The sequence below is a fragment of the Sciurus vulgaris genome, assembly GCF_902686455.1.
Source record: "Sciurus vulgaris genome assembly, chromosome: 8".
Classification (NCBI taxonomy): Eukaryota; Metazoa; Chordata; class Mammalia; order Rodentia; family Sciuridae; genus Sciurus; species Sciurus vulgaris.
The window spans coordinates 134,155,371-134,175,608 of NC_136468.1; the positions used below are offsets into that span (position 1 = coordinate 134,155,371).

The 20,238-nt window shown below is 49.3% G+C and overlaps 1 protein-coding gene across 2 annotated transcripts in view; it reads left to right on the forward strand.

The window, feature by feature from the left end:
• The window catches only part of KREMEN1 (kringle containing transmembrane protein 1), a 63,095-nt gene extending 50,780 nt beyond the window's left edge, over positions 1 to 12,315 (forward strand). Inside the window, exons 6-9 of one of the 2 annotated variants that reach the window (XM_079151386.1) lie at positions 3,437 to 3,769; positions 4,571 to 4,780; positions 6,027 to 6,111; positions 8,306 to 12,315. In XM_079151386.1, coding sequence (XP_079007512.1) covers positions 3,437 to 3,769; positions 4,571 to 4,780; positions 6,027 to 6,111; positions 8,306 to 8,474 — 797 coding nt within the window. In that variant the 3' untranslated portion in view covers positions 8,475 to 12,315. The remainder of the gene's footprint in view (positions 1 to 3,436; positions 3,770 to 4,570; positions 4,781 to 6,026; positions 6,112 to 8,305) is intronic. The other variant, XM_079151387.1, reaches the window with a different exon arrangement.
• Positions 12,316 to 20,238: the final 7,923 nt, after the last annotated feature.

Here is a 20,238-nt window from a genome sequence, read left to right on the forward strand (position 1 = left end):
TTTTTTTTTGGCACTAGGGATTGAACTCAGGGGCACTTGACCACTGAACCACATCCCCAACTCTATTTTTTTGTATTTTTTTAATTAAAATACTTTTTATTTTTACACATTTTGACCCATTGTACACAAATGGGGTACAACTTATTTAAAGCCATTCATGAGGCACCGATAGAATCCTTTGAATGGGTCAGGAAAAGCAAAATATCAAATACAGCTCTAGCACCCATGCTCCTTTCTGGGTTTTTCTCTGCTTGTCCCTCCCCACCTTTGTATATATATTTTTTTTAAATTTATTTTTATTGTAAACAAATGGGATACATCTTTTTTCTCTGTACATGAAGTAGAGGCATACCATTTGTGTAATCATACATGTACATAGGGTAATGTGGTGTTTGATTCATTCTGTTATTTTTTACTCCCCCCCCCCCACCCCTCTAACCCCTCTTTTCCCTCTATACGGTCCTTCCTTCCTCCATTCTTGCCTTCCTCCCACCCCCCATTATGTGTCATCATCCGCTTATCAGCGAGATCATTTGTCCTTTGGTTTTTTGAGATTGGCTTATCTCACTTAGCATGATATTCTCCAATTTCATCCTTTTGCCTGCAAATGCCATAATTTTATTTTTCTTTATGGCAGAGTAATATTCCATTGTATATATATGCCACAGTTTCTTTATCCATTCATCAACTGAAGGGCATCTAGGTTGGTTCCACAATCTGGCTATTGTGAATTGAACAGCTATAAACATTGATGTGGCTGTATCACTGAAGCATGCGAATTTTAAGTCCTTTGGGTATAGGCCTATTTTTTGTATTTTATTTAAAGACAAGGGCTCACTGAGATGCTTAGCACCTTGCTTTTGCTGAGGCTGGCCTTGAACTCTCAATCCTCCTGCATCAGCCTCCTGAGCCCCTAGGATGATAGGTGCGCCCAAGCTGGTTTTATGTCTTAGCAATGAGTCTTATCCACCCCTTGCTATTACACTAAGGGAAGTAGCCTTTACACCTGGGCAGGCCCTCTCAGTGTGACAATCAAGCCAAACTGTCAGCAGTTGAGCTGTGCTGGAGTTTGTTTCTGTCATTCCCTCAATGCACACGGAACTTCAGATTCCTCTGGTCATGGGCTCTGCTATTACCTGTGCTTAGTGTGGAGCCTGAGGTGCAGTGGGTTTTCTCAGTGTGCTTTTTCCTCCTCAGTGGTAGACTGCTGGTGCTTGTAACTTGGTGCTGTGCTCTTGCGGGAGGTCAGAGGAGCTTCTCAGGCCCCCTGCCCTGCCCTCCTGGGCTGCAGGAGTGAGGCCTTTTCAGCATTCCTGCATACCTCTTTTCTCCCTGGATGCCAAACAGGTTGCAGTGGAACTTGGGAAGGAGTTTCCTGCCTCTTCCCAGGAGTAGCAGACCTCTGTTTTGCTGGGTCCTGGGCCCATGAGCACTCAAGGCAACCAAAGGCCAATGCCTTTTGCGTCTGCTTTCGCCCAGCACAGGGAATTCTTTGCCTGGTTATTTGGCAAGGGGACGGAGGGGTTTTACATCTACCTTTCTCCAACAAGCCAGGAGCAAGAGGGCTTGCAGCCCTTCCCAGCAGCAGAAGGCTTTGCTTCCTTTGTGAGGAGAGGGTATAGGATGTGGGTACTGTTTCATGCTTGTCCCTCAGTGGCAGCCTGTCACCTCCTGCACACCTGTGTCACCAAGGGGCACGCTGCCTTGCTGCCTGACCCCACTCCTGGCAGCATTTGATGGAGGCCTGTGCAGAACAGCTTGCCAGGGAATGTGTCCGGGTCTCACGGCTACCCTCTATCAAAAGGGAAACCCACACTCGGTCTTTGAGAATTTGTTTAAATTCAGGGCTGGGGTTGTAGCTCAGTGGTAGAGTGCTTACCTAGCACATGTGAGCTGCTGGGTTCAATTCTCAGCACCAATAAAAATAAATAAAGTTATTGTGTCCATCTACAACTAAAATAAAATTTCTAAAAAATGAATTTGTTAAAACTCTAGTGGCTTTCTTCTTACTTGCTTCTGTGGAGGTCACCGCTTCCTCTCATGCTATCACAGATGAAACCATTTATGTGGTCTGACTTTCCTTAGAAGAGCCTCTTGCTTTTCAGAGTTTTTTTGGTTTTTTTGGATGGACCTTCATTTTTATTTCTTTATTTATATGTGGTACTGAGAATCAAACCCAGTGCTCTCTTACCACTGAGCCACAACCCCAGCCCTCAGAGTTTTAAGCCTTTTTTTATTATTAGGATGAGAAAGCAATATATTCTTTTCTTTTTTTCTGTGCTGGGGATTGAGCCCAAGGCCTCACAAGCTAGGCAAGTGCTCTACCGCTGTGCTGCATCTCCAGCCCTAGCAGCATATTCTTGTTTCTTCTCTTTCTTTCTTTCTTTCTTTTTTTTTTTTTTTTTTTTTGTACTGAGGATTGAACTCAGGGGCACTTAACCACTGAGCCACATCCCCAACCCCTTTTTGTATTTTTGTATTTTATTTAGAGACAGAGTCTCCATGAGTTGCTTAGCGCCTCGCTAAGTGACTGAGGCTGGCTTTGAGCTGGAGATCCTCCTACCTCAGCCTCCTGAGCTGCTGGGATTGCAGGCATGCCTCACTGCACCCAGTTGTTTCTTTTTGTGCCCCAAAGGGAAACAGAACTTCCCTAAAGCCTGCTTTCTAATTCCCTAGCCCATGCTCCCTCCCAAGGCCTTCATTTCCAAGGTCTTGTTTACACTTCACCATGTAAGATAGGAAGTGGTTTTGTCTCCTTAGAGCCTGCCATTCAAAACCAGGAGCTCAGAGAAATCAGATGTGCCCTGTCCAGAGCAATGAGGAGCTAGTATTTCCCCCTGGCAGTAAGAAAGTCATTTCTTATGCCCTATTTTCCTGCTTGAAAAATGAGTGTACACTCCTCATGTGCTGCACCTCTGAGGTATCAGGGACACCACGCAGCCATGGAGCCCTTCCCTTTCTGGGACTTCGCCTCATCAAGTGCCTCCCCTGCCAAGAGATCCCAGAGTTTCTGCATGCTTTATCTCATCTGTCCTCGAGCCATCACGGGGTACAGGAGCAGGTGCTTTCTCCAGCCTGGAACTGGGAGAAGGGAGAAGCCTAGAAGTGAAGTGTGGGATCACATGGCCCTGCCAGTCCTACAGCCAGACTCTCTGACTCCAGCCTGGCCCAACCTAGACTGCACGACTGTGCTGTGTGCTAATGCTCAGGTCTCCTGGGCAAAAACAAAAAAGTTTCCACAGTCATTTGTTCAGGGTTTAAGCGATTCATTCAGTGATTCGATCCTGAAACCTGAGATGGTCTGGGTTTACAGATAAAACAATATCCCAAAATGGGATCATGGTCCTTAGGAAGAGTTTTGTTTGTGTCAGCGTTGGAGAGCGTGTCCTGTGGCCAAGACCCAGACTCAGGCCTGCTGTCTTCTTGTCTTCTGCAGCTCTTGTTGGCGCCTGCGGTGGGAACTATTCAGCCATGACATCCGTGGTCTATTCCCCTGATTTTCCCGACACTTATGCCACAGGACGAGTCTGCTACTGGACCATTCGAGTTCCGGGAGCCTCCCACATCCACTTCAACTTCACCTTATTTGACATCAGGGATTCTGCAGACATGGTGGAGCTGCTGGATGGCTACACCCACCGCGTCCTGGTCCGTTTCAATGGAAGGAACCGCCCACCTTTATCTTTTAACGTCTCTCTGGATTTTGTCATTTTATACTTCTTCTCCGATCGCATTAATCAGGCCCAGGGATTTGCTGTCTTATACCAAGGTGAGACGTCCCCGCCTCCTTGAGGCACCTCAGCCTGTGTGCCTCAGACTTCTTTACTCCACTAGGGTGACTTTCTAACCTTGAGTGGTTCTCATTGGGTGGACCAGGACAGGAGCGACTGACTCAGCCCCAGGTTATCTCAACTCTGCAGCCCACTGCCTATCTCGCATTGCACAACTTGCTTATGTTTCAGTTTCACTATTTAGAAGTTTTAATGACAGTTTTCATGAAAGGGCTAAAAGAATAACGAAAAGAAAGAGCTGAGGTTGCAGAATTGAAAGACTCTGAGAGGTCATTTGGTCCATTTTCCTGCCTAAACTTACCATCCAGTCCCAAAGACTGGTTGATCATCTTTTTTTTAAACCCTCCTAAAGTGGAGATGCACCCTGTGGCTCTCTAATGTGAATAAGTGTGTGCCAAAAGTAACCCTTGACCTGCACATGAGAAACAGAAGGTGAGACCTGGTTCAGGTAGTGTGTGGTGGACGGGAAGAGGCCGCCCCTGCTGGTGAGGAATAGGAGGGATTGGAGTTTAGAGAGAGGAAGAAAGTGTGTCTTTGAGGCAAAAGGGACCTAGCTGCCAAGCACAGGGCAGGGAAACGAGAAATCATCTAGATTCTTCCTTCTGCCTCTTGCAGGCCCACAGCCAGAGCCTCACAGGTTCTGCTTTGGGACCAGCAGAACCCACAAAAGGAATTATACCAGAGATAAAGGCCTTCTCTTCATAACCAGGCCTTCCCCCTTCACACTGTGCTTCCTGTTGTGTCCCAGCTTTCCCCCATAAGCCCTTTTGATCTTCCAGCTGTCAAGGAAGAACGGCCACAAGAGAGGCCCACCGTCAACCAGACCCTGGCCCAGGTGATCACAGAGCAAGCCAACCTCAGTGTCAGTGCCGCACGCTCCTCCAAAGTCCTCTACGTCATCACCACCAGCCCCAGCCACCCGCCGCAGACCGTCCCAGGTAGCAGTTCCTGGGCACCCTCAGTAGGGGCTGGCAGCTACAGAGTTGAAGGTAGTGCTCTTGGCAGCTTCAGAAACAAAAAAGCTCTTGGGAGTTTCTTCTCATTCAGGGGCAAATTGGGGTAGAGCCTTTATGACCTCTGGTTTGTCCTAGCCTTGGAGATAAATGTTCTCATTAGCAGTTTCTTTGTCCCTAGGAACAAATGCTCACTTCCAAAGATCCAGTCGTGTGTCTTTTGCATATTGTGAATACTCAGCTAATCGTGTCTTAATAGCAAATTATAATCGTAGATAATCATAGATTTCTTTGTAGAGCCTCAAGTTGTAACTCCATTGGCATTTGCAAGAGCTTCGTTCATTCATTCATGCATTCACCAGATACATACAGGGGGCGCTGGGGTTGTGGCCCAGTGGTAGAGCGCTTACCTAGCACGTGTGAGGCCCTGGGTTTGATCCCCAGTACCATACATACACAAAAAGAGATAGATATATGTGAGGATTGGTGTGTAGCTTGGTGATACAGCATGTGCTTAGCATAAACAAGGCCCTGGGTTCAGTCCCAAACAGCAGAAAAAACCCAGAAGTGAATGAGTGCTTCACGGGGGCCAGGCACTGTTCTAGGCACTAGACTATACACTGAACCAAATAAATCCCTGCCACCCTACAGCCTGTAAGTGGGAAGAAAAGAAGCAGCAAAACTAAAAGTCAGATCATGTTAACTGCTATGAGAGAAGTCATGAAGGAGAGGGATGGAGTGGTGTAGGAGCAGTGATCTTTAGTGGTTCAGCTAACTTGGTTGGGTGCATAGGTCCCCATCCCATTTTTCTACCACAGAACTGGCACCTATATAAGCTGGTAGAGCTGGAGAGGACTGTTAGTGCTGGCAGCCTAGATATTTTCACATTTCTCCCCTGTGCCCAACAGGCCTCCCCATGGAAGGTCAGGGAGGAGGCGCTCTCCTGTGCTCATTCCTCATTTAGAGGTAGATCCTGGCAGGATTACATAGATCACACATTTCATTGCCTAAAGGAGAAAACTGAGGCTCAGAGACTTTACATAACTCGGTGGCACAGTGACTCCTGTGGCAGAGACAGAATGTACCCTACCCCTTTGACTCTGAGTCCAGTGTACTTTGTACCATACCAAACGAGGCAAGGTGCCGAGAAAGCTGGGGTCCATGCCTGCTGCTGGCTTCCCCTCACCTGTGGGGAGCTCCTTTTGGATCTGCACCCCCAAGCCACAGACCTCCTTTCTGAAGCACAAACACGTCCATGAACACTTGTCTTTTGCACTTGCAGGATGGACAGTGTATGGCCTGGCAACCCTCCTCATCCTCACGGTCACAGCCATTGTCGCAAAGATACTTCTGCATGTCACATTCAAGTGAGTACAAGAGAGAACTGCCCGGTTCCAGGAAGGGAACCTCATGATGCCTTTTCTCCTGGGCTTCGATTGTCAAGGTGCAATTGTCTTATCCGAACACGATTCCAAAGCCCTACGTCCTAGACAACATAAGGCAGCAGACATCCTCCTCCTCCTCAGAGTGAAAAGTACAACTGGACAAATCTCACTAAGGTTCCAGGGATTGAGGGATCGAGTTTGCTCCTGTGTCCAAGGGATACAATTTCAGGGAGGGTTGAAACAGTCCTGGCATAAAAAGCAGCAATTTCCATTTTTTGGTGTGTGCTAGTCCCTTGTAGTGATGTTTATGCAAGACTGAAGATTCCCAGGAAATGCCGGGCATACTTCCTGATGTCGCCAAGAAATTGGGAAACAATTTTAGGAAGAGAATTCTAACATTTTATTAACTATTTCTTAATAATTATTTTAAAACAAGTATTTAAGAAGCTTAGAAACTTTATCCTTCAGTTCTGACCAATTGGGGGAGAAAGTTTTCCTTCCCTTATTTTGCTGCTCAGGTTTAACAGTTCTGCCTTCCAGGAAAGGGGCAAGAGTTGGTGCCATTGATGTTTGTGACTTACAGAGACGAGTTCTAATTTGTTCTAGACCTTGACTACCTTCTTTGTGGTTCCCAGTCCAGCTCTTCCCATTTCGAGACCTTCCCAATCATTGATGTCCAGTAAAAGCCCCCTCTTTCTTGACCTCCCTTGCACTCTGCCACAGTTTTTATACATTACACACAAGCTCCTCCACTCTCCTGCAAGGGCCACCTTTGGCCACTTTGGGATGACCTTACTTAGACATTTCCACCCAAGACTTGAAAATTTTCAGTAGAAATAATGACCTTATTGTTTACTGAGTTCTCTCTCATCCCTTTTACACACACACAAACACACACACACAAAGTTGTCCTTCAAAAATCTTTGGATGCTCAAATCCCTTATTTAAAATGGCATGGTATTTGCACACTGCCCATGGACTGTATGCTTTAAATCATCTCTAAATTGTATATAATATCTAATACAATATAAATGCTATGTAAATAGTTGTTATACTGTATTGTTTAGGGAATGATAATAAGGAAAAACATCTAGCACAGTTTCTTTTTTCAACTCTTTTCACGTGTAGTTGGTTGACTCCACAGTTGCAGAACCTGTGGATTTAGGAGGGCCAACTGTATATATATATTTTTTTTGTTTTGTTTGTTTGTTTTATATTTTTTTTAGTTGGCAATGGATCTTTATTTTATATCTTTATACATGATGCTAAGAATCAAACCCAGTGCCTCATAGGTGCTAGGCAAGCACTCTGCCACTGAGCCACGACCCCAGCCCCTTTTGTTTTTTTTGTTTTTTTGTTTTTGGTTGCGGGTGTGGGTACTGGAAATTGAACTCAGGCTCACTCGACCATGGTACCACATCCCCAGCCCTATTTTGTATTTTGAGAGACAGGGTGTCACTGAGTTGCTTAGGCCTCGCTTTTGCTGAGGCTGGCTTTGAACTCACAATCCTCCTGCCTCAGCCTCCTGAGCCACTGGGATGACAGTTGTCCAGGCATATGTTTTAAAGGTCTCAATTCACATGTTCTGGGGAAGCCTCTCAGGCCTAGTTCTGTCTGTATGTCCTCTGCAACAGCAAATGAGCAGGGTACTTTTGGTAGAGTCAAGCTTCTTACAGCGTGACTGAGCCCTAAAGTACACCCCTAACTCCCCTCTGATGTTGGAGACCTGAGCTGGCCTGCCTGGCGCCCTGGGGGCTGACAGAGGGTGTGCTGGGGCTGGGCCAGAGGTTAGGCAGGACACTGCTTCAGGCACAGGGTTTGGCTCTTACCCTGTTTTAGACAGGTGAGCTTCCAGGTCAATGGCATTTGAAGACAGAGTTATTTTATTTAACAAAGAATAATTTGAAAACTTATAACTCTCCAGGCCACCCTTTTCCAGATTTGAAGAATTCTGCCATTTGCTGGGAAGGACCTGCCTGGCTGCGTGCCCCTGATGCCCACAGGCCACATTTCATGCACTAATAGTACTTCAGATATTTAAAGCTGGCCCTAGGTCCTTCCTGTGAAGGAACTCACTGGGCATCCCGTTTCTTAGGTTCAGGTGTCTCATGAGATGGCAGGTTGTTTGGGGGGCTGTCTTCTGATATACTTGAAAATTTTGTGTTTTGTTTGACAGATCCCATCGTGTTCCTGCTTCAGGGGACCTTAGGGATTGCCATCAACCAGGGACTTCAGGGGAAATCTGGAGCATTTTTTATAAGCCTTCTACTTCAATTTCCATCTTTAAGAAGAAGCTCAAGGGTCAGAGTCAACAGGATGACCGCAATCCCCTTGTGAGTGACTAAAACCACACAGTTCCTAGGACTCGAGGCCCCTCTTTGAGCTCAAGGCTGCCAGGGTCAACCTCCCCTGTGGCTCTCTGACCGACTCTTCCCTGCCTGCCCTCCACCTCAGTCTCTTGGGTGCCCTCTGACGGACTGAGAAGGGGCGCCATGCTGCAGGGGAGCATAGCCCTCTTCCTCCTCTTTCACCAGCTGCACTTAGGAGAGAGACTCAAGGCCTCAGGGCCAGGCCCTCCCTGCACCCCTCTCTGGTCTGGCAGCTGGGGTGGCAGGACAGGGCTGAGATGACAGAGATGGCCACGCTGACACTGGGCTCAGGTTCATCCTAGATGACTGTTTGGGTGATGGGTAGGTTTAGTGTATGTTGAATTTTTCTTGCTTCTTCTTTATTTTGTCCACATACGGATCAGTTTCCCCTGGTCTTCACAGTTTGGAACAGGACCAGACGAAGAATTCTCAGGTTCTTTTGAGGGCTGGCCTGGTCCTGTACAAACGTGGGCTCCTGGGCATTAGCACCCACCAAAGTGTAAAGGGAGTCGGTGCTCTTACTGGGTGCTGGGCTAGGACGGCCTGGGGAGGCCTGAGAAGAGGGCAGGTGACCCCCGTTCGGGTCTTCCACACACAGGCTTCTTTCTAGAGGCTTTTTTCCATAGCTCAGTGATCTGCAGAGTGGATTTGAGGAGTGGACTTATGAACCGTCCACTCATTATCATGACACAGACTCTGCTGGACGCATCTGAGGCACTCAGCAATTACTTACGGATGGATTTGTCTGGCCTGGCCCCTAGCGGTTCCAGGTCCTGTGGAACCTACTCCAGGCCATTTTCTCCGTGCTCTCAGCTGACTCTCAGTTCAAAACAGGGAGTTTAAAACTGGCCCAGCCTCTGGCAGCATTGAGTGAGACCTGGGCTGACAGTGCCTACGGTAGGGTCTCTCATTGTGAAAGAAGGTTAAACACACACACACACACACACACACACACACACACACACACACACACCCACGGCGGCTGTGTGCTCTGCCCCTTATGGGGACTGAGAGGCCTCAGGAGTGACTCTGTGGGGCAGAAAAAGGTTCTTACCCCTGTCCCCATGCCACTTGGTCCCTCATGCAGAGATTGGTGTGAGGGGAAGGGAAAGTTGGGAACTGGCGATCCTCAGAGGATAGGCACAGAGGTTGAGAGCGCCAGCTGTAGCGGCCGCTGGCTGCGAGAGAAGCACTGTCTTCAGAGGTCCCTGCTCTCCAGAAGCTGGCTTTGTCCACAGCAGCTGAGAAGAGCAGCCTGTGCCCTGAGGGACCTTTGCCAGAGTGTGGCTGTCCCCTGGGCACTCGGTCTAAGTGCTTGTTGTGCTTCTGGCCTCCTGGATCCCCTTCTGGGCACTGTGCCTACCTCCCCCAAGTCTCCAAGCCACTGCCTGCTAGGACTCTTCCTGGGATTCTGGCCACCCATTGAACCTAGCTGCTCCTAGGAGGATGAAAGGTTGAATGGGGCCAGCTGAGAAGTGTCTGTAGGGAGAGGTGACATTCAGCAATGCCAGTCCAGGGGAGATGCTCAGAACCAGTAGGTGGGGGCATTAAGAGGGAAGCAGGCAGTGTGTCCACAGGCAGGCAGGGGTGCTGCCCAGGAACCGTGCATGCGAGGTCTGCTGAGGGCGCTAAACTCCTGGCTGCCATCTCCACCTTCTGATAGAAAGGGCGACTACCCCAGAACAGCTGTCTGCAGGCCCCTGGGTCTAGAGACAGGCCCTCACACATGAGTACAACTGGAAATACACCGACCCCTGCGTCTCTCCTCCAGTTGTCCATGGCTTTTGTAGAATCTCTGTCAAGCACACGCGTCAGTGTGTGTGCTCACCTAGGGCCCTGTGCTGTGAATAGACCCTGCGCAGCATGATGGGACTTGGAGCCCAGGAAGAGCTCTTCTGCCAGAGGTGCTTCTTATTGCCCCCGGCGACCACTGATCACTGGAAGCCACCCACCCATCTGTCCTCCTCACCCTCCTCTCAGGACGCCAAGCCCTAGCCAGCATGTCATCTGAGCTGCAACTGGAGCCGCCCCTTCTTAGAGACTCCAGGAAGGGCAGTGATGCCCCAGCTCCTCCTGGTAGCCTGGAAACAGCCAGTTCCTCCTGATCAACATCCTCTCCAGGGAGAACCATAGCACGGGGAGGAGGGCTGCGCATTGTCCCAGGCCAGACCTCCGTACACATCTGGCTCTATCGGCAGCATTCCCCAGAGGGCCCCTAGAGCCACAGAAACACCCAGGAAATAAATTACCCCAGAGGAGGTGAGTGTGCTTCCAGGAGCACTGGAGGAGGAAGCACTTGATCTGAGAATCGCCTGGAGATGAGAGGGAGGGAGGAGGTGACTGGAACGGGCAGCCCTGAGGAACGTCAGTGGCAAAACAGCAGAAGACTGAAAGAGGCAGGGGAACCCCTCCCACAGCCCCTGGAGGGGACCGTGTTGGCCCGTGTGCCTTCCTCAACCCTGGGCTGCCTTTTCAGCATGTGCGCCCACAGAGGGCTCTCACTAGCCGAGCTTCTCACCTCCTGGGTAATTGCACTTCAGCCTGTTGGGGGACCAGCTGCCTGGTCTCTGGCAGTGTCTCACAGCGTCCTTGGCCCTGTTGAGAAGGCAGCAGGGGCACAGGGGGCATTGTGTTCTTCCCCACTTGTCCAGTCCCTTGCAAAGCAGAGAATAAACAGGAATGAACCCCAGGCCTTTGCCCATGTCAGCAAGGACAGGGTGAGGCCTCTTGGGCATGAGCAAGGTGACCGGGTGTAGCGACTTCTCAAATGTGGATTCTGGCTCCAGTCTCCGGTCAGCCCCAGTCTGCAGAGATCAAAGCACTTTCAAGTACAGCTGTCCTGGCCTTCAGGTTGAACCCGCAGGGCGTGCCTGGGCCTGGTGCCAGCCTCTCACCATCATCAGCCCCAGCAGGAGCCTGCCTGACCCCGCTCAGGATCCAGATTCGCCACTGGGCAGATTCCAGGCACAGCGTAGGCCATCTCCTGGCCCCCAAAGGCACCACGCACTTGATCTTTATGAGCACTTAGCAATGATGGCCTCCAAAAGTCCACTTTCCTGGCAGCTGAGGCCAGTTCAGGTCTCCCCAGGGTGGCCACCCTCACTCCACACCCAGGCACCCGGCACTCCTTGGGTCTTGTCTTCTGCGTGGCATTTGATGTCTGCTTTCTTACTGCCATGGGGCTCCTCCTGTCCATCCTTTCCACTGGTGTCTATGTTTACCTTCCTCACTGTCTATCTCCTGGCCAGGTCTCAGCTTAGCTGCCCTGGCTTGGGGTGTTTTCCAAACCTCCAGCCACAGAGGCTTCCCTCAGACTGGACAGCTCGGGGGCCAGGGCTTCCCCTCTGCCCGCAGACCCCCGGGGGCTACCGCACAGGCTCCTGTCTTGCCGACCCGAGCTGAGCACGGCCAAGGCAGAGGTGGGGCAGAGAGGACAGGCAGAGGCCCCTCCTGCTTCACCGGGGGAGGGTCTGGGGAGCTCCTGGAGGTCCCTCCTGCCCGCAGGGATCCCCAGGGTTCTTGCTGCACCAAGACCCTCCACATCCAAACTCGCCTTCCAGCAGGGATTTTGATTTTGGATGACAAGGCTTTATTTGTAAATAATCTCTTAATATGCAACTTTGAGAACAAAATAGAAACATCATGTATTTTAAAATATAAAATGAAGTGTGACGCACTGTATACAATTTAATATATATTTTTAGGATTTTGTTATTTAAGAAAATGGAATGTAATGGTACTTAACTTTTACAGAAGAGAGAAAAAATGTTATTTTTACTGTCTGAAGAAAATAAATATTCTCATTGTTGTAGAAACAGCGGTGGGCCCTGGGCTGCCATTTTTATGGGCGCTTCTCCAGAGACCATGACCTGAAGGAAAGGCGTCATGTAGGATTCCTAGCTCTTCTCTGTCACCAGTCCTCTCTGTTGGCTTGCTTTCTCCTCGTGCTATCTTTTTTTTCTTTTTTTTTTTTTGTACTGGGGATTGAACCCAGGGGCACTCGGCCACTGAGCCACACCCCAGTCCTTTTTATATTTTAGTCAGAGCCAGTCTCGCTGAGGCGCTTAGCGTCTTGCTGTTGCTGAGGCTGGTTTGCACTCTCCAGAGGCGTGGCGTGGGCCCCCTGCCTGGCTCTCCTTGTGCTATCTTGATTTCCTCTGGTCTTGTCAAGCTTTGACCACTGGTGATCTTCAACCAGAAGGGTCTGGAGGACTAGGGGACTTCCAGATGGACACACCAGGAGTCAGGAGCACCGAGCTCTGCTGGGTAGCTGGGACCACGGCGCACACAGCCATCCTCTGCCCTTTTTGCCAATGTCAGTAGGAGCTCTGGGCGGGGGTTGCCCACTGTGTGCCAGGCTCTCCACTGTGAGGCGCCATCTATCCAAACACTGCTTTACAGCAAGGACTGTTGTCCCTGTTTTGCTGATGAGGAAACAGACTCAAATGAGGCAGTGAGGGACAGGGGCTGGGAGCATGGTCAGGCGTCAGAGCTGCTGGGGTTCATGTTCCTCCCTTCATCAGCTAGAGGCCAGGGAGAGCAAAGCAGGAGGCCACTTGAAGGGTTTCAGTGCAGGCATGACTTCGGATCCCCTGGAGAGATTTCTTCCTTGCATTTTGGAAAACGAGACTGGGGTGGGTTAAGACCAGGGCAAGGAGACCAAGTAGAAGTCTCAATGGGCTGGGGCTGGGGCTGGATTCGATCCTCACCCCACATAAAAATAAATAAATAAAATAAAGGCATTGTGCCCATCTACAACTAAAATACATATTTAGAAAAAAAAAGTCTTGAGGATACACAGGTCCAGCTGAGAGGTGCCAGGGAGAGAGAGGCGGCCACACCCAGGTCAGGGGCTCACAGCCTGGGCTCACACCCCAACTCCACCAGTGAGAGGTGACCCTGGACGAGGAACCTGCCGTGTGCCCTCTCTGGAAAGCTTCCTGGTGCTCCCCGTGCCCACCAGTCTGACCACAATTTCACTGGTTGGAGAAGCGTGCCTACAGCCATCTCTTCAGCAACGAGTTGTGCACACGACAGTTGTGCAGTCTCCGCGGCTGCCTCCTGCGTTGACGAAGGTGTGTTTGTCACTCATATGCAGAAACCATTTCAGCCCAGAGACACATCTCAGGACAGAGAGGTGGGCGGCAGGGGGAGGTGCTTGCAACGCCAGCCGTTTCCAGATGCTTCTCCGCACGGAGCATTGCCTTGACATGGCGCCCATGCCCCTCCCCCAGCCAACCGCGGTCCCAGGCCGGACACCGCCGCTGCCCTTGCAGTGTAGCGGCACCTTTAAAGACCAGCTTCACTGGACTGTTTATCTTCTCTGAACTTTCCTTCTCTTCCCAGAAGCTCTTTCCTTCCATGAAGGAAAATATTTTTAATGGCAGGAAATGGCTGGTGGAAAACAAACAGGGTGGCCTTGCTGGTGAATTTCTTAGAGACACATCAGGCAGCAACAGAAAAATAAATAAACGCAACCAGAACGTGCAACCGTCCTGCCTGAAGAGCCCAACTTTAGATTATGGGACAACAGGGCCCGAAAGAGACCCCTAAACCCATTTGAGTGGACGCTGGGGACGCTGACCTTAACTTGGAATTGTCAGACTCGCCTCCTCCCACACCGCCCTGGGGACCAACTCAGTGAGCAGCATCAGCTTCATCCTTTGTCAGGCAGTCAAAGATGTGCAGAGGAAAAGGGTTGGACAAAGGTGACCTTGTCTTGGAAGTCACGTGACCATCTCTTCTCCCCACTAGGCCATGAGACTGCAGACAGCCTCTGAGACCCACGGGACTGGGAAGCTTTTGTTCCTCCATAGTGGGGTTGGGTCCCCACAGGGGATTGTTTTTGCTCAGCTGAAAGGGACACTTTAGAGAGAGACTATTTCAACCTCAAGAAGCAGCAACATTTGTCTGTAGCTGGCAATCTTTATTTCTGGTCCCCAGCTCTTGTCTGGAGCTACCAGGCCTCACTGAATGGACCTGTGTTCGGCAACTGGGGACAGGCAGTGCCAGGTAGGGCTGGACGTGTGGGGACCAGCCTGTGTTCAGAAGGTCCACCTCCATGACCTCCCCACTGCAAGGATGCCTTGTGCCCTCTCGGTGGTGGCTGCTGAACCTGTGAGCTCCAGGTGGCTGAGCTGGGGAACCAGGCTTGGTGAAAAGCATCTTAGGGGGAAGTGAGATCCACACCTGAGGTCCTCATTCCTCAGAAGAAAACAGAAAAGTCTGAAGCTGAACACGCTTTTGCAACAGCAAAACTGCAAATTCCCATTTATTTCACAATTAGAAGCATCGATCCTTGTCCCTGTTCAAATGAAACCATGGATTTCAAATGAGCTGGGCATAATGGGACATGCCTATAACCTCAGCAACTCAGGAGACTGAGGCAGGAGGATCACAAGTTCAAGACCAGCCTAGGCAACTTAGGGAGACCATGTCTCAAAAGATCAAAAGGTATAGTTCAGTGCTTTCATCCCCAGTACCACAAAAACAAAAAACTGTCTGGGGCACTGGCTACTTTGTGTGTTGAACACGTGATTATGTTTAGTTAACTTGCCTGGGTTGAGACCACTAGGGAAAAAGATCATGCGCACACGAAGGAAATTCAAACCTTATGAGTAGCCAAGCACAGGGCAGCATTTTATGAACCTGGGTGAGCAGAGGAAGCTTTTCAAGTGTGCAAGGCTAATAGGAGCAGGAACAGTGGCTCAGGTTTCCACGGTGCCTATCGTGCCAGACATTGTGCCACGCACTGGACAGACATTACCGAATTTGTCATTGCAACCACCCAACAAGGAAACTGGGCCTCGGAGAAGGGGTCTGGCCCACAGGGGACAGAGCCAGGACTCAGGCCAGGTCCACTGGCTCCAAAGCCTGATCCTCACTCCTGTGACAGGCCCCTCCCACCGGCTCCACTTTCCAGATATTGTCTCCAGGGAGTCGGCGCCCCCACCCCCTACCCCACCAAGCACAGATCAGTTTGCCTGGCACAAAGTAAGGCATCGAACCTACGTCTCTGCCAGGGATTGTGGTGCACGCCTGTCACGCCAGCAACTCAGGAGACTGAAGCAGAGGATCTCAAGCTGAAGACCAACCTCAGGAATTTAGTAAGGCCCTAAGGACTTGAGGTGAGACCCTGACTCAAAATTTTAAAAAAGGGGTTGGGGTTATGGCTCAGTGGTGGAGTGCTTGCCTAGCTCGTGTGAAGCACTGGGTTCAATTCTCAGCACCACATAAAAATAAATGAATAAAGTAAAGGTCCATCAACATCTAAAAATATATACTTAAAAAATTTTTTAAAAAGGATTGAGAATGTGGCTCAGGGGTTAAGCAACCCTGGATTTAATCCCTGGTACCAATAAACAAATAAATAAAACCTACACCTCTTTACCTATTTGAATACACACACTCCTTTGAGGATCAGATGAATGTATGCAGTTCCTTCCCCTAAAAAGACCCCCTCCCACCCTGCAAAACTTCACATAACAGTTCTGGTGATTCAGAAATCCCCTGAAACCTTCCATGGACTCGAGATTTGGGATCTCTCCATTAAGCCACAAACATGGATAGCCGAAGGTTAAAACCAAGGCCAAAAGGGTAACAACACCTGGGAGGCTGAGGCAGGAGGATTGCGAGTTCAAAGCCAGCCTCAGGAACTTAGCGAGGCCCTAAGAATTCAGAGAGACCCTGTTTCTAAATAAAATATAAAAAAGGGCTGGGGATGTGGCTCAGTGGTAAAGCATCCCTGGGTTCACTCCCCGTTAACTTTTTTTCCCAAAAAAATAAAAAAAGAAAGAAAGAAAAAGAAAAAAACTGGGGGCAGGGTAATAACAACAGTAATGATAATAGTAACCATGGATACACTTCAAAAAATTTTTTTTAGTCATGGTTGGACACATATTTTATTTACTTTTTATGCAGTGCTGAGGCTGGAATCCAGCACCTCAGATGTGCTAGCTGAGCACTCCACTGGCTGAGCCACAACCCCGGCCCCATGGATACTTTTACTGACCACTTATTGTCGGCATTTATGCCAGGAGTCGGCCACTTTTTCTGTAAAAGCCTACATGCCAAATATTTTAATATTTCACATTTTAGACTTTGCAGGCCACTTTGTCCCTATCACTCCTGAACTCTGGCAAGGGCGATCACTCACTTAGGACTCTTGACTACACGGTCACCACACAACTTGGAGCCATGTAGTCAACTCCATGAGGAGTGGAAGGTGACCAGGGCCCCTGTTATTAGTCATGTACAATATGTAAACAAGTGAGCACAGTTGTGTCCAGTAAAACTTGGACGAGGAAACTTGAATTTTTCATAACTTGCACATGTTGCAAAATGCTCTTCTTCTTATTTTGTATTTTTCCCTAAGAATTAAAAAAATGTAAAAGCCACTCTGAGATTGAGGACCATAAGAAACAGGTGATGAAACCACAGGCTATCTTTTTTTTTTTGTACTGGGGATTGAACCCAGGACCTCTTAACCATTGAGCCACATCCCCAGCCCCATGTTAGATTTTATTTAGAGACAGGGTCTCACTGAGTTGCTTAGCACCTCACTGTTGCTGAGGCTGGCCTTGAACTCATGATCCTCCTGCCTCAGCCTCCCAACGCTGGGATGACAGGCACACCACCGGCCCACCCCACAGGCCATCTTTTGCAGTCCTTTGCACCATGCTAATGGCTTTTCACACATCATCTTATTTTACCTCACAGCAACCATGTGGATTCGGCACTCTTTTTAATTCCCCTTTGTCAAGTGAGGAAAATGAGGCTCAGAGAGGTTAAATAACTCACTCAAGGAGTACAGGAGTCAGGACTAGTATCCACCTTCAAGCCTTTTCCTTCTCTTGAGACACAACATGGGTGAATTTGAAATGTGGAGAAAAGGAAGGAAAGACGATGGAGACCCTCATGTCCTGAGGCACCTTGTCCCTGGGAGCGTAAGGGCCAGCGCTCCTGCTGGACACTCTGCCCAAATGGTTTGCACAACAGGGGGGCGACTGGTTTCCCAAGCTATTCCTTGGCTCCTGTGCAGAGGCTCCAAGGACAGAGGCCCCAGATCCAGGACAGCTGGCAGTCCTCACATCGTTCTGCGTCTCCCAGGTGCTCTTAATTATAACCCGTTTGCCACCCTCAGCAATTCCTCGTTCCCCTTGCTAACACCCATGAGTTGGAACCGTCCCCGGACTCCCAGCCAAACACTGGGTAAAATCACTTCCCTTTCCCATGTAGAGAACCCTCCAGTCTCTTGGGGACTTGCTTTCTATTCAGCCCTGCGAGGCAGGCATTCTATTTGCCTGGGATTTGCCATCTCTTAGTAAAGGGGGAGATGGAATCTGCTTAACCTCTCCAGCCATGTCTGGCTCTGTGAAGGCCTGAGGATCCTCTTAGGTGCTCTTCCCTCCACCTCAGTCTTCCTCATTTGCAAACTGGGCCTGAGGCTTTGGAACTTGCTACCCCAGAAACAGACTTCCAGCTTGACCCGGGTATTATTGGAGGCTGCAGGTTCTGGAAGCTGGGGTTGAGGAAAGCAGCAGCATGCGGGGAGGGAGAAAGACAGGGCTGGATGTCACACCCTGCGTACTTAACCTTGACCAAGTGACCTGACCCCATAGAGAAACATTAAGGACTGTGAGCTCTGGACCGCGGAAACCTGGGCTCAGTCTGGGCTTTTCCAGAACTACCCCAGACCTCAGTCAGGTTACTTTACCTGTCTAACCTCCATTAACTCGTCTCTAAAACATAGTTTCTCATGTTTTGCTCAGTCCCTCTTGTGAATCCTCAGTGCAATTTAATGATTGTTAGCAGCAAATTAAGGATGATGGTCTGGGAAGGACTCAAAGTGACAAGGGCCTGCCCATAGTCCTGATTCCACAAAGGAGGCTGAATCACAAGTCAGGCCTCACAGGGACCAGAAAAAGCACAGGGAGCTTGTGTGAGCCCTGCCTTGAGGACCAAGGCATTTATCAAACTCCAAGCAACTAATGCATAAAGGGCAGTTCTCGCCTTAGCAACTAATTCCTGATTTGGTTTCTTTAAGTCCGATTTTCCTCCAACACATTCAGTACATGGCCCCACTTTATAAAAAAGTGCCTGCTGGTCTTCACCTCCTCAGGGAATATATCTAACCGGTGAAAATACCCTTCCCTGCTGGCTCCCCGCCTACAGCAATTTCATTGTCTGTTGCTTCAGATCAGGGAACGAATACAAGGTTTTGGATGTCCTCCTATTTCCAAGGCTCCAGAGAGGCAAACAAGCTAAGGCCCTGGCTCAGCTCTTGGCTGGCTCGGCCTCCTGCAGGGCACAGTCCCCAGCCCCTGCCTCTCGGCCCCAGCCGGTTCCTGTAGGAACCATTCCTTCGCGGCCTTCCTCACCAGCGCCACCCTGTGGTGAGACTGGAGAACGGCCTTGAATCTCCACCTGCGCGCGGCTTGCGTTTCTTGGTCTCCAAACTCTAATCCTGGACCTTGCCCTCTCCCTGTCGTCGTGACACCTTAGAAGTGCTCTGATTTGCTGAGGTCGGATCCCCAGGGCCCTGACCCCGTAGGTTTCAACAACGGGAACGTGTTAAGAGCATCCTTTTCTCCTGCTTATCAAAGGAACTCAGTTCATCCACAATGGAGTGATCAGAAAAATTATTGTACCTCCATACTATGAAAATTTGTCATCAGAATTAACATGGTACATTAGCAGATGCCCTATTGGGATATCCTAAGTGAAGAAATGAAGTCATAGAAAAAAGCTTAAATACGATACCATTTTCTTTCTTCCTTTCTTCCTTTCTTTTTATTTTATTTTATTTTCTGAGACAGTATTTTACCTAGGCTGGTCTCAAACTCCTCAGCTCAAATGAGTTCCTGCCTCAATCTCTCAAATTACTGCCACTACAGACATGTGTTACTGTGTCCACCTTTGCCAAAATTTGTAAAGAGACTATACATGTACAATATGTCTGCAAGGGCACAAAGCAAGTCCTGGAAGTCTGTGCCAGACTCTCCTGTGCTCACCTTTGGAATAGGAGGAAGAAAGGGAGGGACAGGAATGCTCACTTTTTTTTTTTTTTTTTTTTTTTTTTGGATGTGTTTTCATGTGGCTTGAATCTTTTGCCTTCATAAGTTTCATGTGCTGTTTTGAAAATAAGATGCACACTCATTATTTAAAAAAACCAACTTGGAAAGCATGAAAAACAAAGAGCAACTCAAGTCTCATCATCACGGTATGCAGAAGAAAACACTGTCAAAATACCAGTGCTGAATTGTGTATTTCCAGAACAGTCCATGAGCATTAAGGAGCATTGCATCCTCTGCTTGGGCAAGCCACCCAGGGCCTGGCCAGAGCTGCTGAAATGGACATCCACGTGCTGCCCAGCGTCACCCACACCACAGCCCTGTCCCACCCTGAGTCATCCCTGGAGACACCTGCAGGTGCAAAGGACCTCCCAATGGTGTTTTTTCCCACAGGTCAGCCAAATATCCCATCCACCAGCCAAAAGGTCCTTTTCTTTGTTAACTAAAAATAAACATCTCCAGGCCCCCTGGGCCACTTGCAGTACAAATGTTTATGCCTTTGGAAAGTGGGTGGGGGGAGGAACTAACGAAAGAAAGGCTTTTGCAAGTTCTCCCTAAGCAGATGGGCGCCGAGTCAGCAATTAACCCGCAGCAATTGGATGTCTGATCTTCCGCCAATGGGTCTGCCACAGGTCTGGGAGATGACTGACGAGGGTCTGTGCTCAAAC